Raw genomic sequence first — 23,668 nt, 5'->3', positions numbered from 1 at the left:
GCCAACTTTGATTGGCGGAATGCGTGCTCACGTCACGACTCTTTCAACAACCCGAACGACGCGTCGCGCTCCGGCAGTGTAGAAAAACTAAAGACGAGTGAATGAACGAAAACATTCGGGGCTCCAGACGCCTATCTGATCAGATGAAAGAGACGTTTTGAGTTTTAATTAATAGAATAATTGTCAGATATGGAAAATCATTTACAGAAGTTTTTCCAGTTTCCGTTCAACTTGGATAAGTTCACGCTGAACGTGTCTGCAGATAGTCAAATAATGGACTCATCAGCTCGAACGCTGGGAAAACTGGAAAAAGACAATAAAAAGAAAGGGTCAGTAAAGCAGGTGTTCCTGGATGGATGCGTGCCCTTTTCTCATCAGGTGGCCGGGCATAAATGCGGGATCAATAACACTGGTCAGTTTATAACTTCTGTAAAGTTCTTAATCATCATGTTTCTTAGAAATGCTGCATTAGTGTTTTTTTTTTTTTAGGGATTGATGAAGAAATGTGAATATCAGAGCTAGTTAAATTGTTTGATATTTGGATTATTGGATTTCATCATACTGTTTGGATTGGATTATGAACACCCATTATCAAAAAGTTTTTACAGGACTTATTTATAATATATAAACCAATTTGATAGTTTTATAAACCAATCCTATAATAATCAAATGGCATCCTACTGGATCAATTGTAATTCCTACAGGAGTCTTTTGTGGAATAATGTTGGAATAGTAAAGGAAACCGCAGATTGATCTATAGGAATTTTCCAATCCTAAAAGATTTTCTTTAAATTACTTTCCTAATGGTATAGGACATTTTATCCTATTGGTAATTGTGCATTCTAAGGATCTTGTAGGACTGTTGCTATAAATTATGATATAAATTCCAATAGGAATCCTGCACACATTTCATTAAAGAACTTTTTTTTTTTTTTTTTGAGAGTAAATTTACTTGTGACCTGTGGAGGACTTTGCACAGGTTTTCCTAACAGGGTTGGTTGAGTAATATGTGTTAAAAGTATTAGATAACTAATTATAGTTTATAAAAGGGTCACATGATTTGTTGTCACATTCGTTTAACATGGGATATTGTCATGGTGATTTCTATAAAAAGAAACAATTACCTTCTCTCTGCCTACAGTCAGATGACATCATTTCCTCTGTTGTAGTAGCCTAACTCTTATGTGTCATTTGTGGCTCTGTCATGGGGATTTTCTGAGTGAATGAGATGTGAGCTGTTATCTGATGGATTGTCAGATTGCCAGTGGTCAGCACTTTGTCTTTTCTTGTGTTAAAGGATTTGTTCACCCCAAAATGACAATTCTGTATCACCTACCATCATGTTCCAAACTTATATTGTTTTAAAAGGAGAACTTAAATATATATATTACCAAATAATTTTATTCTAAATAAATGTGGTTCTTTTGAAAGTTCTATTTATCAAATGTATTACCTATTTATTAGGTTTCCACCAAAATTGTAATCAGCACAACTGTTTTCAACATGGATAATAATAAGATATGCTTCTTGAATCTTGAGCACCAAATCAACATAATTATTTCTGATCATGTGACACTGAAGACTGGAGTAATGATGCTGAAAAATTGGTCTTGCCATGACTGGAATAAAAATAAATTTTCGAATATATTAAAAGTTATTTTAAATTGTAATATTTCATAACATTACAGTTTTTATTGTATTTTAATCAAATGAATGCAGCATTGGTGAGATTATTCTTTCAGTCACTCCAAAACCATTTTGGCCCGAAATCGAAAATAGCTGTTTCCGCTGAAACCTTTTGGTAACTGTTACACGTGCGTTTTCTTTCTCAACTGTTTACGTTCAACTGTGTTAACAAGGATATTTCGACATAATTTTGTTGTATTTGTGCGTTCAAGTGCAAGAAGACGTGTACGAGAACTCAATTCGGTATCACACACTATGACAGGCAGCTCTATGCGCTTGCTTTGGATGTGCGTGCAAAGAAAACAGCGCGAGGAGCAAGTGCCGAATTGAGTTCTCTTCCTCACCTTCTTGCACTTGAAAATGGTTTGAAATCACTTTAAAATGTGCACACAGGAATCGATAAGCAGAATCGAAATTTCAATTTCATTTCAAGTATCCGATGCCTAACCTTAAGTATCTGATTTCAGAATTGGAATCGATTTTTTTATACCCAACCCTAATTCCATGCTTCAAAATAAAATAAAAATTCACTTATCAGCTGCAACTTCCTGTCACCCCTTTAGGTAGCCTATTTATTAAATCCTGAGTTTGTTGGCACTTAATATAGCTAATTCTTACAGTGTCATTTATGTGGCTTTATTCTCTCCTAAGTTTTCCTTGAGATGTTTTCCCGGCTGCCATAAAAGCATTCACACTCAAAATAGTCACAAGTTGTCATGATGATAAAGTGCCGACAGGTTTTCAGTGTTTGGTTCACTATAATTGCACAGGTGTTCTGCAGCATCCTGATGGAACAATTCTGAAGCAGCTACAACCTCCTCCGAGAGGCCCACGGGAGGTGCACTTCTACACACAGGTAATTTAAATCCACAGTACAATATCTATACAGCAGCGATAGTTGCATGCAAATAATGTCAGAGGGACAAACCTAAACCAAAATAACACCCTGAATACTAGAAAAAACTCCTGACAGCCAAGCACAAAACAGTAACTGACACGTTTCACTCCATTAAAATAAATACTGTTCCGAAGGTTGGGGTCAGTAAGATTTTTTTTAAAAGATATTAATACTATTAATTAGAGTTGTCACTAAGAAGGTAATCAAGTAATCGGTCGATTATTTTGACAATTGGATTCTTTTTTTTTTAAAAATAGACTTGATGAACAACAATTCGCATAGAAACATGGTGATGTGCTCTCCTGTGTTGGCACAGGTTTACGTTACAAATCTGGTGAAATGGTGCCAGATGAATGTTATGCTGGAGTTTGTTAGCCAAGGTGCTGAGACGCGCCCCACACATGTAGCCTAAATGACAACAGTGCAACACTTCAATATGAAACTCAAAGCACACCAGTCTTTATATGCGTTCCCAAATGCACATTACTGGAAACCCAAACAAACAGCACATGCAGAGACTGGTTCTCTTACGAGAGGTTCTCTCGTATTGCGTAAGTTGCTTAAGCTACGGGTAAAGTCATCTTTTCTCGAGATATGAAGCCAAAAAATTATCCTTAATTTTGTATTTATTGTCAACGCAGTGCAGCAGCAGACAGACCCGTGCGGCAACTGCAGCAGCCTACCACCGAGCCTTGCGTGACGTCACGCCCAATGAGGGCGCCTTGCGCCCTCACGCGTCATAGCCCGCCAGAATGGGGGTGGCTTAGCGTATACAAGGAAGGGCCCGGGGGCTGCTTACCTGATTTTTCATCTCTTCAGCGAAGCTCTACGCATCGCTGGACTCTGAGAGAAGCCGCCGCCGTTGAAACAAGCGACCAGCAAGCTTAGGACAGCGTCTGAGGAAGCCGGTCGTCTTCGCCGCCTTCAGCCTGCCGTGCCTGCTACGCTATCCGGCAACATCAGCGAAAGTATCCTTTTGCACTACTTCTCTGTGTGTTCGCTGCTGCGACGCACGTGTCTAAAAGAGCTCGAGGCGTTTGTTGCAAAATGCCTCGCACTTCCTGTGGCTCTTGCAGAGCCCCGCTCAGCGACGGAGACCGCCATGTGATCTGCGCTCTCTGCCTGGGACGAGACCACGCAGCCCTCGCTCTGTCTTCGGGAGGCTGCGCCCACTGCAATGAACTGACCATGTCGACCCTGCGGGTTCGACTTGCCGTGTTCGACGCCGAAGCTGTCACTCCGCCTGTCTCTGGCGGGCCGCGCAAGAAGAAGCGGAGCTCCCGCTCCCAGAGACCACCGGAGTCCGATGTGGCCTTCGAGTGTTCGCCAGAACCCTTCCCTCGAGCCTCGCTCTCCCCCTCACCGCCTCCCCTTCCCGACGCGCAGCTGCCGGCTTCGGCCCTCACTGCCCTCCCCCCCGGGGACCTCGGCCTAAGATCGCGTTGAAACCTGAGCCCGCGAAGTCCTCCTCGCAGCCGCAAGGAGGAGAAGATGGTCGAGTCCCGCCGCGGCCGGACCGCCATCAAAGCAACCCGCTCTGTCAGTCCCCTTAGAAAAGGCTACTGCAGTAGTGTATACCGCAGCCAACGAGTCAGTTCTCGCTCGCCTGCACACAAACGCCGTTTTTACGGCGACCCAGATAAATCTCAAAAAGAGTATAATGTCTGGTTATCCGGCTCATGCCGACGGTGTTCTGAGTGTAGAAAACGTGCCCACGTCCCAGTGCTCACCCCTACACACAAGCACGATCCCCCCTGTGTCTCTCACTCTCACAGAGCCCACTCACATAAAGCTGGCACGTCCCGCTCGAGTGTTAAATGTAGGAAATGTGCCCACGATTCAGTGCCCAGACCTACTCGCTGCCCGCTCTGTTACACGGTTATCCCAGGGGACGGAACCTTTAAAGCATACCGGCCGTGTTGTGAACGTAAGCCCTGTGCCCGCTCACGAGCGCTCACACTTACTGATAAACACTGTACCCCCAGCGCCGCTCACGCGTCCCGCTTTTCTCGCCACAGAATGTTCTCCGTCCAAAGTGATCGAGTCATTGAGTGTAAAGCGGCCAGCCATCGCTGTCAGCAAGCTGCCCTATTCAGGCATCGAGAGCGCGCGCGCCACGCCGATACCTCTGACACAGGTTCTCGAACCCACGCAGTGCGGCGATCGGAGCCATTCTACCCCTAGCTATGCATGCAAAAGCATGGGAAGTGATTCCGGGTGTGTCAGAATGGGTGCTGAATACTGTAAAGCAGGGCTATTCACTACAGTTCGCTCGCCGTCCCCCGCGCTTTCGAGCACGGACCGAGACGAGAGTGAATTTAGAAGTAGCGCACCTACTTCGAGCAGAAATAGCAAAGCTGCTGTGCAAGGGGGCGATAGAGCCGGTACATCCTTCTCTGAGCGAGTCGGGCTTTTACAGCCGTTACTTCCTCGTGCCCAAGAAGGACGGAGCTCTCAGACCTATCTTAGATCTGAGATATTTGAACAAAGCTCTCATGAGGCGGCCGTTCAAAATGCTCACAACCAGACAAATCCTCGCGCAAATTCGCCCGAGGGACTGGTTTATTTCTCTCGATCTGAAAGACGCATACTTTCAGATTCAGATTATACCCCGTCACAGGCCATTCTTGAGGTTCGCCTTCGACGGTCAGGTATATCAATACACCGTCCTGCCGTTCGGCCTGTCTTTAGCACCTGTCTTAGTGTCTTTCCAGAAGGGCAGCGTTGTTCCTCTGAAAACATTTCAGAGAATGCTGGGCTATATGGCGTCAGCTGCAGCAGTGCTCCAGCTTCTACTCTCCACGCTCAAAGTATATGTTGCGGCTATTGCAGCGTTCGCAGAGTCGACGCTTGGCCCGGCAATAGGAAGGAACGAGCTCATCATCCGCTTCCTTAAGGGAGCCAGGAGGATGAATCCCCCGCGGCCCCCATCGGTTCCTATTTGGGATCTTTCTTTGGTCTTGGAGGCCCTGAAAGCTCATCCCTTTGAACCCGTGGAAACTGTGGATCTGAAATACCTCACGCTCAAAACCGTTTTTCTGATAGCCCTGTCATCAGTCAAACGCGTGGGTGACTTACACGCGTTATCTGTTAACGCCGCGTGTCTCGAGTTCGGACCCAATGACTCTAAAGTCATCCTCAAACCGAGACATGGTTATGTCCCCAAGGTGATCGGGCACCCCTTTCAGAGCGCAGATCATTTCGCTATATGAAGAGTTCAGATGCAAAAGCCTCTAAGTGCCATCTGAAATTTTCTTCTAGAATGACCATTTTTATCAAGCTCGTATATATATATATATATATATATATATATATATATATATATTCAAATACAAAACAGTTATTTTAAATTTTAATATTTCACAATATTACTGTTTTTACTGTATTTTTAATCAAATGAATGGTGGGCAAAATAAATTTCTTTTTTAAAAACTTAACCAACTAATCTTACCAATTTACCAATAATCTTACCAATTTACTAATAGTTACACTACTGGTTTCAGAGTAAAGGCACGTGTCACTTTTTTTTTTTTTTTTTTTGCAGGTATATGCCAAAGACTGCACAGACACAAGACTACTGGACCTGCAACAACATCTTCCCAGGTTCTACGGCACGTGGGCGCCACGGGAGTCGCCACATGGTGAGATAAGTTTTCATATCAAGATGTAGATGTCAACATGAAATAACATCTGCAACCCATTTTACTTCCATAATCGTATGTATTTAAGAACAAAATAGGACATTGAACAGGGGTGGAGCAAGTTGTTACGTTTTGATAAGATTATGAAGGCAAACATTTGTTTTATTTGGAATAATTTGCACAGATGAATCATGCACAATGAACATTGATCAAATGCAAGGTCATTATGCAATTTCATGTTGACTTTAAATTACTTATGAAGTGCTGTGTCACACGGTTGAACTCAGCAATCCTGTCCATTAAAATGGTTCCTTTAGCAGTCAAGCTTGAAGGTCAGCTCTAGTTAGTGTTATCTATGTTTGGCGAATTTAGAGCGTTGCCAATGAGTTAATAATTGATAGATGGTTTGGTATGTGGTATGGGGTGTCATCCAGCAGTGGTGTTTTTTTAGTCTTTTTTTGTAAGGTTATTAAAACGCTCTTATCATCATTATGCATGTTGCCATGTGTCCAAAGAACATGTGCTTTACAGTGTGTTTGTTTAGTCTGTATATAGTCTATGAACATTAAAGGAGTGTTCAGTTTATCATTGGACTTTACACTGCTGTTCTCTGTCTGCCTCCTTGTGTTTGTGAGTGGCCATCCCAGTGATGACACCATAAATACTGTGTCAGTTAACAGCACTGAAAAAGAACTTGTCAGAAATAATTGACTGATCATGGAGGCTTGGCCTCTGAAACATCACTTTCAAACATCACAAGGTACAGTGGTACAGTGTTCAGTGTGATTTGTTGAAATTAGTTGTGAGCCATTCGGGCACTGAATAAGATATATATAGTAAATGTTACTACTTGTTCTAAAACATTCAGAGAACATTCAAAAGCAATGTTCTCATAATGTTTGCAAAAATATAAAACAAAATGTTCCCTTTACATTCGTATAATGAATAATTTTTTTTTTTTTTTTTTTTTTTTTACATTAAAAAAAACCTGAACATTCAGGGAACATTTCGAAATAACGTTTTCATAACTTAATGGGAACATTAGCAGAACTTTCTTAGAATATATTTTTATTAGCTTCCTGGGTTCCTTCAAAAACATGAAATAATCTTATCGATCTTTGTGTATAACAGTAGGCCTAGTGTATGTATGTATTTATGTTGGTTTAACATTATAGTTTCAAGACTATCACAAGTCATTTTTCATTTTAAACCGTGTTAGCCATCTTGGTGACAAATCAGCAGTATTTACAACAACAATGTAGAATACTTAACAGAAAACTCGCCTGCCAGCCATAAGAATAGATGTGCTAAAACAACACTGGCTATCATTCTGTCATCAAATGCACAAAACCGTGTCTTCTTTATCTCTCATATCTCAGAGCTGTATCTGAAACTGGAGGATGTGACGAAGAGGTTCTTACGGCCCTGCATCATGGATGTGAAGATGGGGAAGAGAAGTTACGACCCGTTTGCGTCACTAGAAAAACGTGAAGAGCAGATTAGCAAGTATCCTCTGATGGAAGAGATCGGATTCCTGTTACTGGGAATGAGGGTGAGACAGCATGCGTGTGTGATTTGTTAACTTTCCTTATACTCATTATGCAGGATATCCTTTTCCCTTGTTGTTTTATCTCCGTATACTCCGACCTAGTATCTGATTTCCTTATTACAAACTGTGAGAGTTCATAAACACAATATTAAGCTTCAGATCACCTGAGGGCTCTAGGTTCACTTTCAATGCTGCAGAACAGAAATCCCCGTCTGCTGTCTTAAGGCATGATCGATATCCGGAGCTTATCCAGGCTCTCGGTTAATTACCTCTGAGGAATACTGATAAGACATTTGATGATAAGATTGTGATGAAACCAGTGGTCAGTTACACACACTCCTCTGCTTTTGCTCTCTGCACCTCATTGTGCTGCACTGTGAAGAAGGGTACATGAGAAGAGATAGAGAGATCAAATTAATTCCATCATTGAGTCTAAAGATCTTCTGGCCCTGATGCATTTATCATGATAAAAACAGTGACATTTTATGCTCATTGACTGCATGGGTTGTTAGTGACCGACCTTTTATTGGATTATTCTGTCAGGTTTATGTTCTGTTTTATGGACTATTAGGGAACGTTTACAAGACAACAAATCTTTTTCCTTTGCGATTTTACCATATCAATGCAAGCGCGAGTCCGATGATGAAACGCTGGAAGAACTAGTCATTCAACCCGAACCTCCATTGCAAGGACGTCTAGAGCAGGACTCAGTGTTTCTCAGTGATACACTACTCAGTTTGAGGTACATTATGAGATGTTGTAACTAATTCCTCACCATCAGCATTTACAAGTGCATGTCCATCAACAAACCGATTATTTTACTTGTACTGATTTATTTACAGAGTATTTTTGTAATATATTGCGGTGAACACGTGGAAACTGTATCAATAACAGTGCATGTATACAATGTATACATTAGCCGAGCTCTAGCGTGAATGACTGAACGTTAACATAAACGTTGGTAAAACAAATCTTGTTCCATGCTTAATCTTTCCTCAAAGTAGTGAGAATGACAGACAATCTGCATTAATAGACACAGTTATAGGTAATAGTGACCCACAGCTGATCAGCAGAAATATTTTAGTAAGACAGTGATAACGTGAGTTAGCCAGTTAGAAGGAGACCTACACAATATAAAACTCAAAACGAAGAATTTTGAACACCATCTTTCGGGTTGCGAATCCTGCATTGAAGTCGTCAGTGAAATAAAGGGAACACAGCAAAAGTTTAGGATTATACTGCTGTGATATCGTGGTAAAGATTAACTTTAACCACTGATTCTTCACATGCTCGTCCTTGGGCAGTGAAAAAAAAACTGAGTACATTGTAGAGCACAGTGTCTTCTCGACATGATGCTCTCCAGTATCCACAGGAATCAGCTGCAGGTTTGAGGTTCAAGTTTTCCCTGCTGTCTGCGAGCGCAATAAGTGGGCGGGCAATATGCTAATGCTTCGTCCTGATGTCACAACGAAACAGCTTATGACTCGTTTGAAAAACGATTCATTTAATTGACTCGGAGTCGACTCTTACTTTTGAAAGACAATAACTTTATATACGGTGCACTTTCAGATTTAAAACTTTGCAGGATGTTTTCATTCACTTAGAGCTATGTTACACACTACATGAAAGGTAATTTAAAAAAAATCCATAATAGGGGCCCTTTAAACTAGCAAAAGTGGATTCGGACACACCCTTGTGCACTTGCACACACAGTGAGGCTCCAGTGAGGCTCATCACAGTTTTAAGTCTGTATGCATGCGAGTTTCTCCAGTGCTGTTCTAAAACCTAGTGAGATGCCTATGTGACAGCATTTACATTTGTGGCGCATTGATGCTAAAGTCTAGACAGCAAGGCAGGTCACTATGTTTTGAAGCACATTTTCATATTTAAGTGCACTTGCAATGCACACACACACCTTTAGACCATGCACTTAGATCGTTAAAATAGGGCCCATAATCTCCAAAATAATGTAGAAACAACATAAGGATAGTGTATTTTAAATGTGTTTAATGGTATCTTTTTACTAAGCACTATGCATCATTGATACCAATACCCACTGATGTCTCTATTAAATGGATTTTTTTTTTTTTTTTTTGCCATTAAAAGCCATTCAACATTACAGTATAATTTTTAACATTTAATATGCTTAAAAAAATAACAACCTTTAATTTAAGTGAACTTAAAACAATCTTCACTTAAACCCATTGTAACAAATGTCACATTTAGCTGAGCTTTTAATATATCAGGGTTCAACACTAAGGCAGGCCGGTTAAGATTTTTACCTGCCCTGAAAAAATGCACAAAAAAGCTCTTGTTTTCATTGTTTTTGACCCATGTTTAAGACTTTAAGGTAGGTCTAACAGGTGAATATACAGAAATTGAATAATTCCTTTGTCTGTGCATTAACTGCACTTAATAAACACTGCACAGTCTTTGCTGCATAAATTATAAATTTAACATAGATTAATCCTTATTAAAGCTAAAAACGTTATTCAGTCTAGAGCAGTGAGTGATTTTCACTTTGTCTTTTGTTCTTTGATTATCATTAATGACACAGACATTGCAGCAAATGTGCTGTTGGTGTCTGTCATGTACAGACAGACAGTAGCCTAATAATCGTGGTCTTTCCAAGGATGCCATTTAAAGGAAATATCTTTCTTTGAAAAGTATTTTATACAAATTTGATGTAGCCTAATTATTCTAAAACAGTACAAGGATACTGAATGATTTTTAGCAATGTAGTGTGATGGAACAACTGGCATTTATAGTCCGTATCTCGTATTTTCCTAATGTCTTGTACTACCGTTAAACATGGTATCACTTGGATGGGAATATGCATATGGAGATGATATGCAGATGACGTCATGCAGAGTAAAACTAGATGTTGTAAGCCCAATATGTGGTTATTTCGGGGAGGAGACGTGGTGGAGATGCATACACACAATCTTTCCCTGACTGGGTTTTTTGCACAGGTTCTGGTGTGAACATAGTTTTATAAATCTGAAAACTTTTGTGCATATGCAATTTTTTGCATACGCACACTTTTAGGATGAAATCTATGGAAAGTTTTATACATGAGGCTCCATGTGTTTTGTCCACAGAGAGCTGCTTCACAAACGCACACCAGTATGGATTTGAGGTCTTTTTTCTTTCTTTCTTTTTTTTGCACTTGAATGGTTTAATAGCACTTGAATGAAGGATATCATCATCTTATAAGGTAGTGCTAGCAAAAGGATGCAAAAAAAAAAAAAACAACACATTCTGTGTTAATTGTGTTAAATATAATTTAAAACTAAAACAGTTTAGAAAATTTGAAATCTAACTGACATAAAATAAGTTGAATGTGAAAAAAAAAACCTAAACATTAATACAAATATAAAAATAGCTTATTAAAAACATGAAGAAAATTAATAGTACATAAATAATACTAAATAGTCAAGTCAAGTCAAGTCAAGTATATTTGTATAGCACTTTTCACAATACAGATCGCATCAAAGCAGCTTCACAGTATTAAATTAAAATAATACAACAAGGTTTGTTTCTAGTGGAATTTATTGATAAAATCAAATTAGATATCCCCAGAATATCCCCAACTGAGCAAGCCAAAGGCAACAGTGGCAAGGAACCGAAAAACTCCATCAAGTGACCTAATGGTGTCCTAAAACTCCATCAGGTGACCCAATGGAGAGAAAAAAAAAAACCTTGGGAGAACCCAGGCTCAGTCGGGGGCCAGTTCTCCTCTGGCGTTTATTAACTAGAGGCCGGATTGTAATTTGAACTGTAAGATTAAAAATATTATATGAATGCCTGGCTGAAGAGATGCGACTTTAATCTAGTTTTAAACTGGGAGAGCGAGTCTGAGCAACGAACAGTATCAGGAAGGCTATTCCAGAGTTTTGGAGCTAAATGTGAAAATGCTCTCCCTCCTTTGGTGGTTCTGGATATCCTAGGTATGACCAGAAGCCTTAAATTAAGTGATCTTAAAGAGCGCGATGGATTATAGGGCGATAGAAGATCCGTTAAATAGACTGGAGCTAAGCCGTTTAGGGCTTTAAAAGTCAGTAGCAATACCTTGTAATTAATACGGAACTTTATAGGTAACCAATGCAGTGATGATAAAATCGGTGTTATATGATCATATTTTCTTGATCTAGTAAGAACTCTGGCGGCGGCATTTTGGACTAACTGTAGCTTGTTAATTGAGGATGCTGGACAACCGGCTAATAAAGCATTACAGTAATCTAGTCTCGAGGTCATGAATGCATGAACTAACTTTTCTGCATCAGAAACTGATAGCATATTACGTAGCTTAGCAATATTTCTAAGGTGGAAAAAGGCGGTTTTTGTAACATACGAAATATGATTTTTGAAAGACAGGTTGCAATCGAGTATAACACCCAGGTCTTTTACTGTAGAGGATAAAGTAACAGGACATCCTACTATATTAAAGTTGTATTGCGAGAGGTTTTGCGGGTGGTTTTTTGAACCGATAAGTAGTAGCCTACCTCTGTTTTGTCTGGATTTAATAAAAGAAAATTACGCGTCATCCAATCTTTTATATCGTTAACACACTCTGTCAATTTGGATAATTTAGCGTTTTCATCTGGCCGTGATGAAATATATATTTGAGTGTCATCAGCATAACAATGGAAACTAATTCCATGTTTCCTTATAATATTTCCAAGTGGCATCATATATACTGAGAATAATAGAGGGCCTAACACAGATCCCTGCGGCACTCCATAGTTTACTGGAGTTATGATCGATTTTTCTCCATTTAAACAGACAAAATGGTAGCGGTCAGATAAGTATGATCTAAACCAGCTTAATGCTTGTCCTTGAACACCAGTATAATTTTGTAGTCGATCTAAGAGTATTGTGTGATCTATAGTATCGAACGCAGCACTAAGATCAAGTAAAACTAGTATTGAGATACAGCCTTGGTCAGAAGCTAAAAGTAAATCATTTGTGATTTTAACGAGCGCAGTTTCAGTGCTATGATGCGGTCTGAATCCAGACTGAAACTTTTCATAGATATAATTTTCTTGCAAGAAAGAACACAATTGAGCGGACACCACTTTTTCTAATATTTTAGACATAAATGGAAGATTTGAAATGGGTCTATAATTTGCTAGGTTATTATGATCTAATTGTGGTTTCTTAATGAGAGGTTTTATAACTGCCAGTTTAAATGTTCTTGGAACATGACCTAAAGATAAAGACGAGTTAATAATATTGAGGAGAGGCTCTTCCACTACAGGTAACACTTCTTTCAGTAGCTTAGTTGGTATAGGATCTAATAAACATGTTGTAGTTTTAGATGAAGTGATAAGTTTATTTAACTCTCTTTGTTCTATAGTTGTAAAGCACTGTAACTGTTCTTGCGGGGGTGATAATTGAGGCTGAATTATAAGGCGCAATTGAAGATTGAACGTTTACAATTGTGGTTCTGATGCTTTCTATTTTCTCAGTGAAGAACTTCATAAAATCATTACTACTAAACTGTAACGGGATATTTTGTTCGGGTGACGTCTGTTTATTTGTTAGTCTAGCCACGGTGTTAAATAAAAACCTTGGATTATTTTGGTTATTTTCTATTAGTTTGCGGAGATGCTCAGCCCTGGCCGCTTTTAGGGCCTTTTTATAACGTGACATACTGTCTTTCCACGCGATTCTAAAGACCTCTAAATTAGTTTGTTTCCATTTACGCTCTAAAATACGGGCGTAGTATTGTTGTACCACGGTGCTTTAATTTTCTCTCTCACCTTTTTTAATCTAATAGGTGCAACAACATCCAATGTTCTAGAGAGAATAGTGCTCATATAGTCGGGGAGCCAAAGTCTCAAAAGCTCAATAAAATGGGTTGAACCTGACATGGTCTGTTATACTTTTTATTTGTGTTTTTTCTGTTAACTTTGACCCTAAGAACCAATAATTGGAGGGTCTGCTCTGCCGGAAATATCGCGAAAAAAAATTGTGGCCATTTTAGTGTATGCACCCTTTATTTTTTATCAGAAAAATGTGAAAAATGATTTTTTCCCTCAAATCCTCAGTGGGTTTGGTAGGCTGTCAATAAATGCACTCCAGATACAAAGAACACATTTGCTGACAACATCCACTGAAAAAATAACTCTTAAAACACATTTCTACATGATTTTGCATCAATTTAATGCAAAAAATTAGGCGTTTTCTCACTTTTTTCCAATATTTTCATCTTTACTTCATTGGCAATCAACTATTCCCCCAAGTTATGACATCAGTCAATATGTCATTCTTTTCACCAAACAGTATACTCACTCCACAGAAAAAAATCATAAAAATCCAACCAAAATCAATGGATCTGTCATGATTTCACTAATAGTTGATCAGCAGGCTCAGAACCTCAACAGAATTGTAGGCTACTCTCAAAATTCCGAAAGACATGTAGTCCATGAGCCAGGGGGGTTGATCGGTATCATCGGGGGAAAAAATGCTATCATTGTTATTTGGCAAGGTATACACCCCTAGTATTAGAAAAATCACTATAGCAGTGCAGGGGTGGTAGCGAAATCACTTTTTTCAGCTCATGAAGTTACTAACCCCCTAAGATAAATTCCGTTTTTGAAATCTGGTGTATATCTGGTTTAGGCTCATGCTAGGGATATTGTCAATATTCTATAATATGGTGCTTGGTATCGTTGGAAAGGGGACCTTTTAGGCTTTCATTTAAGCCCAGTACTGAATCTGTCTGACAAACACAGAGGTCACATGACTTCTTTAAACCAGAAATAACACACATTTTTTCACAATTTCCGCCTAAACTAAAAATCCGCCTAAAATCACTGTGCCACGAAAGAACACCACGGACACAAAAGTCAACAACTTCAATACTCAAGGCACTCTGATGACTCAGAAAATGTATAATATACCCATACTATTTATTTGTGAGAGCCTTAAATTAGACTTGTGCAGCCAGCACAAGTCTTCAAAATAGAATAGAGCCAATAGAATGGACAAATAGAATACCCTAGTCCAGGGCCAAATGTTGTAATAAAAACACTTGTAATTGGTGTAACAAAATGTTTCTATCATGTATTTGCGACAGATTAGATAAGCAATTTGAGAAATTATCTATGGTGGATGGAAGGATTGTTCTGCCTGGTTGATAACGCTGCGCCGCATGACATATTACAGCAGTACGTAATATGCAAGTTACCATGTAATGGTCAGTGACTTCATCACTTTGCGGTATAATATCTATATCGGTTGGATCGGTTCCATGTGATATAATTAAATCGAGTGTATGATTAAGACGATGAGTTGGTCCGGTGACGTTTTGCTTGACCCCAAATGAATTTAATAAATCTGTAAACGCAGCCCCTAACGCATCATTTGGATTATCTACGTGTATGTTAAAATCTCCAACAATTAATGCTTTATCAACATTGACTAATATGTCTGAGAGAAAATCTGCAAACTCTTTTAGGAAATCAGCGTAAGGCCCAGGCGGTCTATATACGGTAGCCAAGGCTAGAGATAATAGGGATGTTTTTCTAACATCTAAGAGCGTAACATTTAGTACAAGTACTTCAAACGAAATAAACTTATAACCCGCTTTCTGAGTAACATTTAGAATATCTCTATAGATTGTTGCAACACCACCGCCACGACCAATCAGACGGGGCTCATGCTTATAGGAGTATCCAGGAGGAGCAGACTCATTTAGACCGAAATAATCATTTGGTTTAAGCCAGGTTTCAGTAAGGCAAAGTACATCGAAGCTATTATCTGTGACTAATTCATTTACAATAACTGCCTTAGGTGTGAGTGATCTAATGTTTAGAAGACCTAACTTTAGAAATTGTTTTTGTTTACTAATAGCAACATTTTCTGTTTTAATAACAATTAGATTTTTCCTAGATCCTGCAGTAGATATATTATTTGATCTCACTAAACGAGGAATAGACACGGTTTCTATGCAATATTCTACACTAGTATTTATATCAGTTAAATTGGTGCAGCAGAGACTATGATTTGGACTTTTGGTTACTAGTCAAAAGGTATTTAACATTTTGGAGATGTTATCCGACAGAAGATCTGCTCCGAATCTGCTTGGGTGTAAGCCATCAGCACGGAAAAGCCTAGGACGCTCCCAAAACAGATTCCAATTATTTACAAAGAACAGTTTCTGTTCATTGCACCATGACATTAACCATTCATTTAGCGCGAATAATCTGCTAAACTTTTCATGTCCTAGTCGGTACGTGGGAAGCGGTCCTGACACTATGATCGTTGTTTCAGGCGATGTGCTGCGTACCGTATCGATCAGATTCCTGAAGTCTTTCTTCAGAATCTCCGTCTGGCGCATCCTGATGTCGTTCACTCCCGCGTGCAGGACAACAGTTCCGACTCGCTCGTCACCGTTCAGAATCTCGGGAACGTGAGTAGCGATTTCAGAAACACGAGCACCAGGAAAGCAGTGACTGTGCACCTTACTTTTACCTAACGTTGCGCGTACGATGGAATCGCCGATGATCACAGCATCGCGTTCTGTTTCGCGAAGAGGGGAGAAGCGGTTTTGTGTGGATAACTCGAAAACCGGGAGGGTCGGAGAGAGTCTTTGTCTAGACCTGACTCGTGTCTTCCGCTGCGGAACCACCCAGGCTTCGTGGTGGCGTGTTGGAGCCGGAGTGAACGAGACCATGGCTGATCGCGACCTCGGCGCTCGGGACCGATGTTGAGAAACGCACGGAGTGGACGAAGTCGGAGTCAGCGGGTTAGTAACGTTAATCACTGATTTGTGTGCATCGGCGCGTGATCGTTTCAAGAGCTAACCACCAGTCCATCAGCTCGGCTTGTCTCAATAAAAGGTCGTGGATTTGTTTCTCAACAGCTTCCAGCTCAGACTGCACCGCGTGCAGCTCAAATGTGTCCTCACCTGCACCAAAAGGTAGACTACTTAATATTCGCCATTTTAACAGATGGACAGTAAGTTAGCAACGAAGCTACCAGTGATGTTATCAATATTAATACTAATGTATGACTGAAGTCTTAGATATAATCCGTCTTTTTAGTGGTACGGGTGTAGAGTAGACGCACGATAGGCGAAAAATGTTTGTAAGTGAGTGTTGAGAAGACGCGTTCAGCCGTGATCCACGGACGTAACCTATAGGAGTATCCAGCGTTGGATCACTAATAGGCTTGAGACGCGTCTACTCAACAGTCCGCGTTGTAACTATGAGGGTTGAGCAGTAGTGCTTCTCAGTGAGGTAAAGTAGAAAATGTTTGTTGTAAGTTTAAAGAGTAAAATCAAGATTTATAAATCAAATCGATGGAGCTCCAAAGACAACAACATTTTGTCAAATACTAGATAATACTAAATACTAGATAATACTAATACTAAATAATACTATAATACTAGTTCCTTGCAACAGCTGGCAATAATAGTACTAGTATAATAGTAGTGATAATACTAATAATAATATATGAAAATACTGAATAGTGCTATACAATTTAGTTTAATTGAAAAAAATGTAAAACATAACTTAATACAAATTAAATATTTTCCAAATAATATTTGTATCATTTATTGTGGTACTATGACAATATAAAAGCTGATCAATTAAATTGTAAAACATTGTCTTTATAATATAATATTTAAAGTCCGCGTGAACCGGAAGTTGCAAACGACTTTTCTCCAGTGCTGTGACGTATTTCCCAGTGAAAAGGAATATTGAACAGAGGGCAGGGTTTTACTCTAGCGCTCCTCCTCTCCATTTGAGGGGAGTGGTTAAGCGTTTCCCAAACCAAGCCGTCAAACCTACGTCATCAGAGAAGGTCCTCCAAGGCAGAGGGGAGGGGCATTTTCAGATTTTGATTAAAGATTACGAAGCCAAAAAAAATTTTTCTGTGTTTTAACTTGCACGGATTAATTGTTCACCACAAGACTAGTAATATGCGCTAACAAAGTAAATAGGGTCCATTTTGATTTCATGCCGACTTTAATATTTTCTCACATGGTATAAGTGGGTCTTTATGCATGAAAATATAGCTATATAATATAGCTGCCTTTATATTTTTGGATCATCATATTTGGGGGGTCCTTGGCATTAACAATTTAGAAAAACCCCTGCCCTGGGCAATCAGATTGTGTGGTATAATATACAGCCGGTAGGTGTTGCAAAGTTTAAACCAACCATGATAAATGAAAAGCAAAATGACATTTTGCCAATTATGTCACACACAGGGTAGCTCCATACAGTATGATTGACTGTGCCAAATTCTTCTTACTGCCAGGACCGAAAAATGACCCTGGAAAAGAGTCAGGTCAACAAGTCCATTGTAGAATTGATGCTGTTGTTGCAATGCATTTTAGATTGCAATGTATATTATTGACAGTTTTTGTGAGTTCCATTAAGTGTGAAGTCTCCATCTCGTTTCCTCTGTTCGGTGTCTCCTTCCTCCAGCCTCTCCTCAGTTTATCATCCTTTCTCTCTGGTTTCTGCGTACTTGTTTCTTTGCACCTAATTGGTTTCAGTGTCTCTGGGAAATATTTGCCAGCTGCTGTCACCCTCTCGCTCTCTCTCTTGTTCTTGCTTTCCATGTTATTTCAGTCTGTTTCATTTGTTTTGTAGTGTGGCGGGCTGTAAGGATCCATCCAGTGAGGCTCATCACAGTTTTAAGTCTGTATGCATGCGAGTTTCTCCAGTGCTGTACTAAAACCTAGTGAGATGCCTATGTAGACAGCATTTACATTTGTGGTGCATTGATGCTAAAGTCTAGACAGCAAGGCAGGTCACTATGTTTTGAAGCATATTTTCATATTTTTCTTTATTGTAATATCTCTGATGGATCTCCTCTGATCTTTTTATCTCTCATCTTCTCACCTCAGGTGTACCAGATCAATTCAGATGATTACATTACTCTTGACCAGTTCAATGGACGCAGTCTTGGAAAGGACACCATTAAAAATGGTCTGACTCCAATTTCATTATTTTTATTTTTTTACTTTATTTTATTTATGTTTTGTATGCAAGGCACATGGAAATGTCCAGGCCTGGAATCTATCTATCTATCTATCTATCTATCTATCTATCTATCTATCTATCTATCTATCTATCTATCTATCTATCTATCTATCTATCTATCTATCTATCTATCTATCTATCTATCTATCTATCTATCATGGTTGTTTTTTTCATGACTAAATATACAGTATATACTGTGTTTATATAGAGAGAGATTCAGAGAAAGTGTTTCTCTATCTTTTCCACTGGCCAAATAGTATTTTTCATTGCTTTATATTTTTAATGGAAACAGATAGGCCTTATTGTGCATTATCGACCATTATTTGCCAGAAAATATTTTCTCAGACAATGAGTTCTGCTATTATCATGCGCTAAGCAATCGTCGCTGTAGTTAAAACATTAAACTGCAGCATGTCACAGGAAAACTGTTCAAAAGCATCGCATCCACTACAAATGTATTATCTATTTATCTAAATGCTTATTTAATAAATCTAATACATCTATTTATTAGGAAATGAGGACTTAGGACTTCTCTGTAATGATTTCGTGTAATTTAAGTGCTTAACTCAATTAATGAGAATGGCATATGTAATATAAATGTGTATATCAGATGTAAAACATAGTTTAAATCATTCGGTACTATACGGTTATCCGGACCACACGTAAATGTACTATACGGTTAACCTAACCCTAACCCTAGTAACCCTACCCAAATAGGTGTGGTCCAGATAACCGTATAGTTCCAATCATTCTTTTATTTATTTAAACTGTTATTGTGAACATGCACTGTATTTATGATTAGGACTCATAATGAAGATATAAAGTGGTTTTCCTTCATCTGATCATGTAGTCTCAAAACTCAAAAATGAATCTATGAATTTTTCTTCCCTCAGGCCTGACTAGATTCTTCCATAATGGCGAAGACTTACAGAGGCATGCAGTTTCCCTGATCATCTCTAAAATCCGAAGCATTCTCCGCTGGTTTGAGGGTCAGACTCAGCTGCATTTCTACGCCAGCTCTCTGCTGCTGGTGTATGAAGGCTCTCCTCGCACAGTCAACGGATGGAAACACACGCGAGCTGAGACAGGAACAGGACATCAGCAGGGGGAGCCACAGAGCAACTGTAACAAACCCTATGAGGCTCTGAGCACTCAGGGCAGTTCAACACACAGTCATCCGTACTGCCGTGAGACCGGCGCTAACGGAATGTGTGCAGGAAGTGTAGAAGAGGAACATGAGGAAATTGGAATGGGGGAGAAGAAACAGTTTGGACAGGAGGAGGCAGTGGAGGTGAAGATGATCGATTTTGCTCATGTATTTCCGAGCAACAGTCCGGATGAGGGATACATGTACGGCCTGAGGAACCTTCTCTCTACTTTAGAACAAATACTAAAGACTGACATCTGACCTCCTGAGAGAGTCCGTCTCTCTCTCTCTCTCTCTGTCTCTCTCTCTCTCTCTGGTTTGATATTTCTATCTATTGTTTTAAATGAATTTGGAAAATTGGGATATATATTTGAAGGCATATTTTTCTATTTTGAGATAAGATTTAATTGTACAACTTTCAGAGCACAAAACTACTGGATAAAAAAGGCTGTCACGTTTGTCAACAACTAAATAATTTACTAAAATAATAGATATACCTCAGGGGGAAAAAAATCATTTTTCATTTTTGAAAACAATTATGATTATTTTATCAAAACACACAACGTGAGTTACTGATGACGCTATACTTCTGATGCAACTATTGATGCTTTTATTCCAAAGTAAATTCTAGTTAGATTTTATTGTATGTTTACCTTTTCTTACTGCCTAAAATATCCACGTTGGTGTACCTTTTAAAAATGTTAATTTATTTAATTTTTTACAAATATGTACAAATCATTTTGAATCTGTAAAAACAATGAATCTTTATATATATTGTTTTTTTTTTAAATAAGAAAGCTTCCCAAGAACATGTTAAATGCTTTTCATATAAAATTGAAATCATACAACCAAATGCAAAATGTGCGTGTGTTTTTAAATCACAGCTAAGGCTTGTTAACAGAGAAAATGGGTGTTCTGTATTCAGTATTGCTGAATAAAACAATAAGCAATGAGCAGTCATTAATATTTTAGCTGTAAGGTAGGTTATGCCTGCAATCATGCAGCTTCTGCTCTTTTATAAGTGACATTAAAAGTGCAGAACTCAAAATGATGTGAACCGTAAAGAAATATCAGACACGTACTGATTTTATGCTGCTGGCATTCTTTGTTGATAAGATCCAATTGGGTTTCTTTTTAATAGCATTTTAAAGCTACTTTTCATTTGACTTTTTTTATCTTTTACCCCAAATGTCCAAAATCTCAGAACTCTTTGTAAATTGTTCAAATAGATGGAATAAATTTGTCTGTAGCCCAAAGTGTTCTACCGACACTTGATTGTTCTCTTATGCTTTAAAAATGATGGTGCATTTATATTTTAGCTTTGCAGAAAGCTTCAGATTCTTCACTGCATAGTTTTCCCTAATGGTTGCTCTGGGTTTTCATCTCTCCCGTAAAAGTTTGTTATTATCCATAAGCCGTCTCTCACATGAGCAACACTTCTCCCAAACTGCTCTGTGATTGGACAAACCCTGAGTGTTATTTCTTGAGATGCTTTGCAGTTTTAATGTAGATGAAGCAACAATGAGAAACCTATTGCTTATGTGCAAGTAAACAGGACCAAAAAAACTATTATTTTAATTATCTTCTGAACTCATTATTTGTACTGATGTGCAAAAACACCACATTGCTTTTCAATACTTACAGTTGATGAAGCAAGTCAAGACAAAGACGTCAGCGGCGTAATCATTATAATGCTGTTTAAAAATAGATTAAAACAGACAAATAAATGAGTATCTGAAGTGAAGTGCATCATGTCATGTGGATAAGCACACAATTATTGAGCTGCTGTCCTGCTGCGGTTCTTCATTTACAGTTTTCTCAGTGTCATTCTGTCCTCCTGCTCTTCTTTAAACAGGAGGGATTTTTCATTTTTCCTAATTTGAGTGCAATTTGAAACATAATTGGAACCTCAGAAGCAATTTCAGTAGAAACGCAATTTCCCAGCAAATGCCTCCAGAAACGCTCAGCTCTGAGGCATCCATTAAATAGGTTTAAAACAAACAAACAAAAATATATTTAATACCATAAGATCTCACTTTCTAGCAGCTGACAATATATTTTTTTATTTTTACCTTTTGATCTCACAGCATGTTCAAAGTGTTTGAAACGCATTTGTGTACATGGAACACATTTCATGTTTTTTTTTTTTTTTTTCACACAGCTCTGAATTAATAAATCATACACGTCATACATAAATTTGATATTTATATTTTCTACCTGTGTTATAGTGTGTGTGTAATTCCCCACATTTTCATTTGGTGGCGCTGTGACTCCTGTGTGGCCGCACAGATTGACAGACTGGAAATGGAGAAAACTCAAAACTCCATCCATTGGCATCAGATATGGGTAAAGAAATCCAGTGGAAAACTAAAGCATTCCATGACATAGCGGTGTACATGTTGTGGTTATTTCTTTCTATGTGTGGATCTGAAAGAGCTCTTGCTTTGGGATCTATGTATATGATACTTGTGGGAGTTTAGTTGAGATGAACATGAGATGGGGTGGGCTTGAGAAAACTTGCACATATTCTGTACAGGCTTTATTATTTCAGTATTGTGTATTGGTATGTCTATTGATCATGCTGGGAGCGTTTGTGTGATTTGTGATGAAGTTAATCAATATGTGGCCGGATCGAGATGGAGGACAGGAGGAAAAGAGTGAAACTAATTAAAACTGGAATTGATTCTTTATTAAAATGACAAGCTTTATCTCATAGTGCTCAAACATGCGCATCCAAATCATTTATTCGATTAATCAAAGCAATGCCATAATCATAATTCATTTTGATATTTCACCCATCTGATTAGAGTTCTCCAAGTTCTTCAAAATGTTTGTAAACAATTATATGTATGACGTATTTTACTGAAACACTCGACATTCCCAGTAAATGTGCTCTTAAAGTGGTCAATACTGAATGGATATTATTTCTTCATGGGCTGGAATGAAGAGTGACATTACTAAGCATTTATCTATCATTTAGAGTTTTCTCTTAAGAAATTGTTTACTGACATGATTTGATTTGGAGTCTCCACACTTTAATCGAGGCTAATAAATATTTCCCAATCCATCCTATAATAGGCTATAGCCTATTAAATAATCTATTACTGGAGGTAAGTAGGCTACTTGATATTGATTGAATAACGATATTGATTGATTAAATAACCTCTCTGATAAATTCAGTAAATGAAGGATTCAGATGGAATCAACTGACTCTTCAAGACTTTTCTTGTCACCTGTTGGTTTGGAAATGTCACAGTGGGACAAAAGAGTTTACTCAGGAAAGTTCTGAGTATTGCGAGTATTTGCACTATTTGGTGTCCCTCTGATAGGGCTAGAACAAATTTACCAAACCAGATGCCTTAGCAAAGCCATAAAAATCATATCAGACCATAGGCATCCTTTGTTGATTTGTCATTTGATTTTGTGATTTTGAAGAGTTCCTAACAAATGATCCCTCTATGCAGACTGGCAATCAGATCCTCCTGTGGTCCCAGGGGAGAATGTTGTCTTTCAGAGCAACATGCATCCCAGGGGACCAGAATCAGGGAAGAAAGGTAGGGGCTGAGGCCCGGGGAAAGGAGACTCCCACCCCGAGGTGGTGGAGTCAATATGTCAGAGGTTCGGCCCAGTGGAAGTGGATCTGTTCGCGTCTCGAGAGACGACACACTGTCCACTGTTTCTCCCTCAAGCATCCAGCCCCGCTCTCTAAATCTCATGGGTGCTTGGAGTTTGCTCCAGGCG

The 23,668-nt window shown here is 38.9% G+C and overlaps 1 protein-coding gene across 1 annotated transcript; it reads left to right on the top strand.

Annotated features, from left to right (window-relative positions):
* Nucleotides 1-72: 72 nt before the first annotated feature.
* On the top strand, nucleotides 73-20,712 carry ipmka (inositol polyphosphate multikinase a). Its single transcript, XM_084391559.1, has 6 exons — nucleotides 73-412; nucleotides 2,457-2,542; nucleotides 6,129-6,225; nucleotides 7,605-7,777; nucleotides 18,645-18,726; nucleotides 19,674-20,712. The coding sequence occupies exons 1-6, from the start codon at nucleotides 190-192 to the stop codon at nucleotides 20,186-20,188; spliced, it is 1,176 nt and encodes a 391-aa protein (XP_084247685.1). The 5' UTR covers nucleotides 73-189; the 3' UTR covers nucleotides 20,189-20,712.
* Nucleotides 20,713-23,668: the final 2,956 nt, after the last annotated feature.

Source organism: Rutilus rutilus, assembly GCF_951802725.1.
Source record: "Rutilus rutilus genome assembly, chromosome: 20".
NCBI classification, from domain to species: Eukaryota; Metazoa; Chordata; class Actinopteri; order Cypriniformes; family Leuciscidae; genus Rutilus; species Rutilus rutilus.
Note: the sequence above shows the minus strand (reverse complement) of the source record. Positions and strands in the feature narration are given on the sequence as shown.

Bases quoted from the DNA above. Each gene is read 5' to 3' on its own strand.
- ipmka (XM_084391559.1), top strand. From the start codon at position 190: ATGGAAAATCATTTACAGAAGTTTTTCCAGTTTCCGTTCAACTTGGAT. The intron at 413-2,456 runs GTCAGTTTATAA...ATAATTGCACAG, and splicing joins ATGCGGGATCAATAACACTG to GTGTTCTGCAGCATCCTGAT. The intron at 7,778-18,644 runs GTGAGACAGCAT...TTCTCACCTCAG, and splicing joins TCCTGTTACTGGGAATGAGG to GTGTACCAGATCAATTCAGA.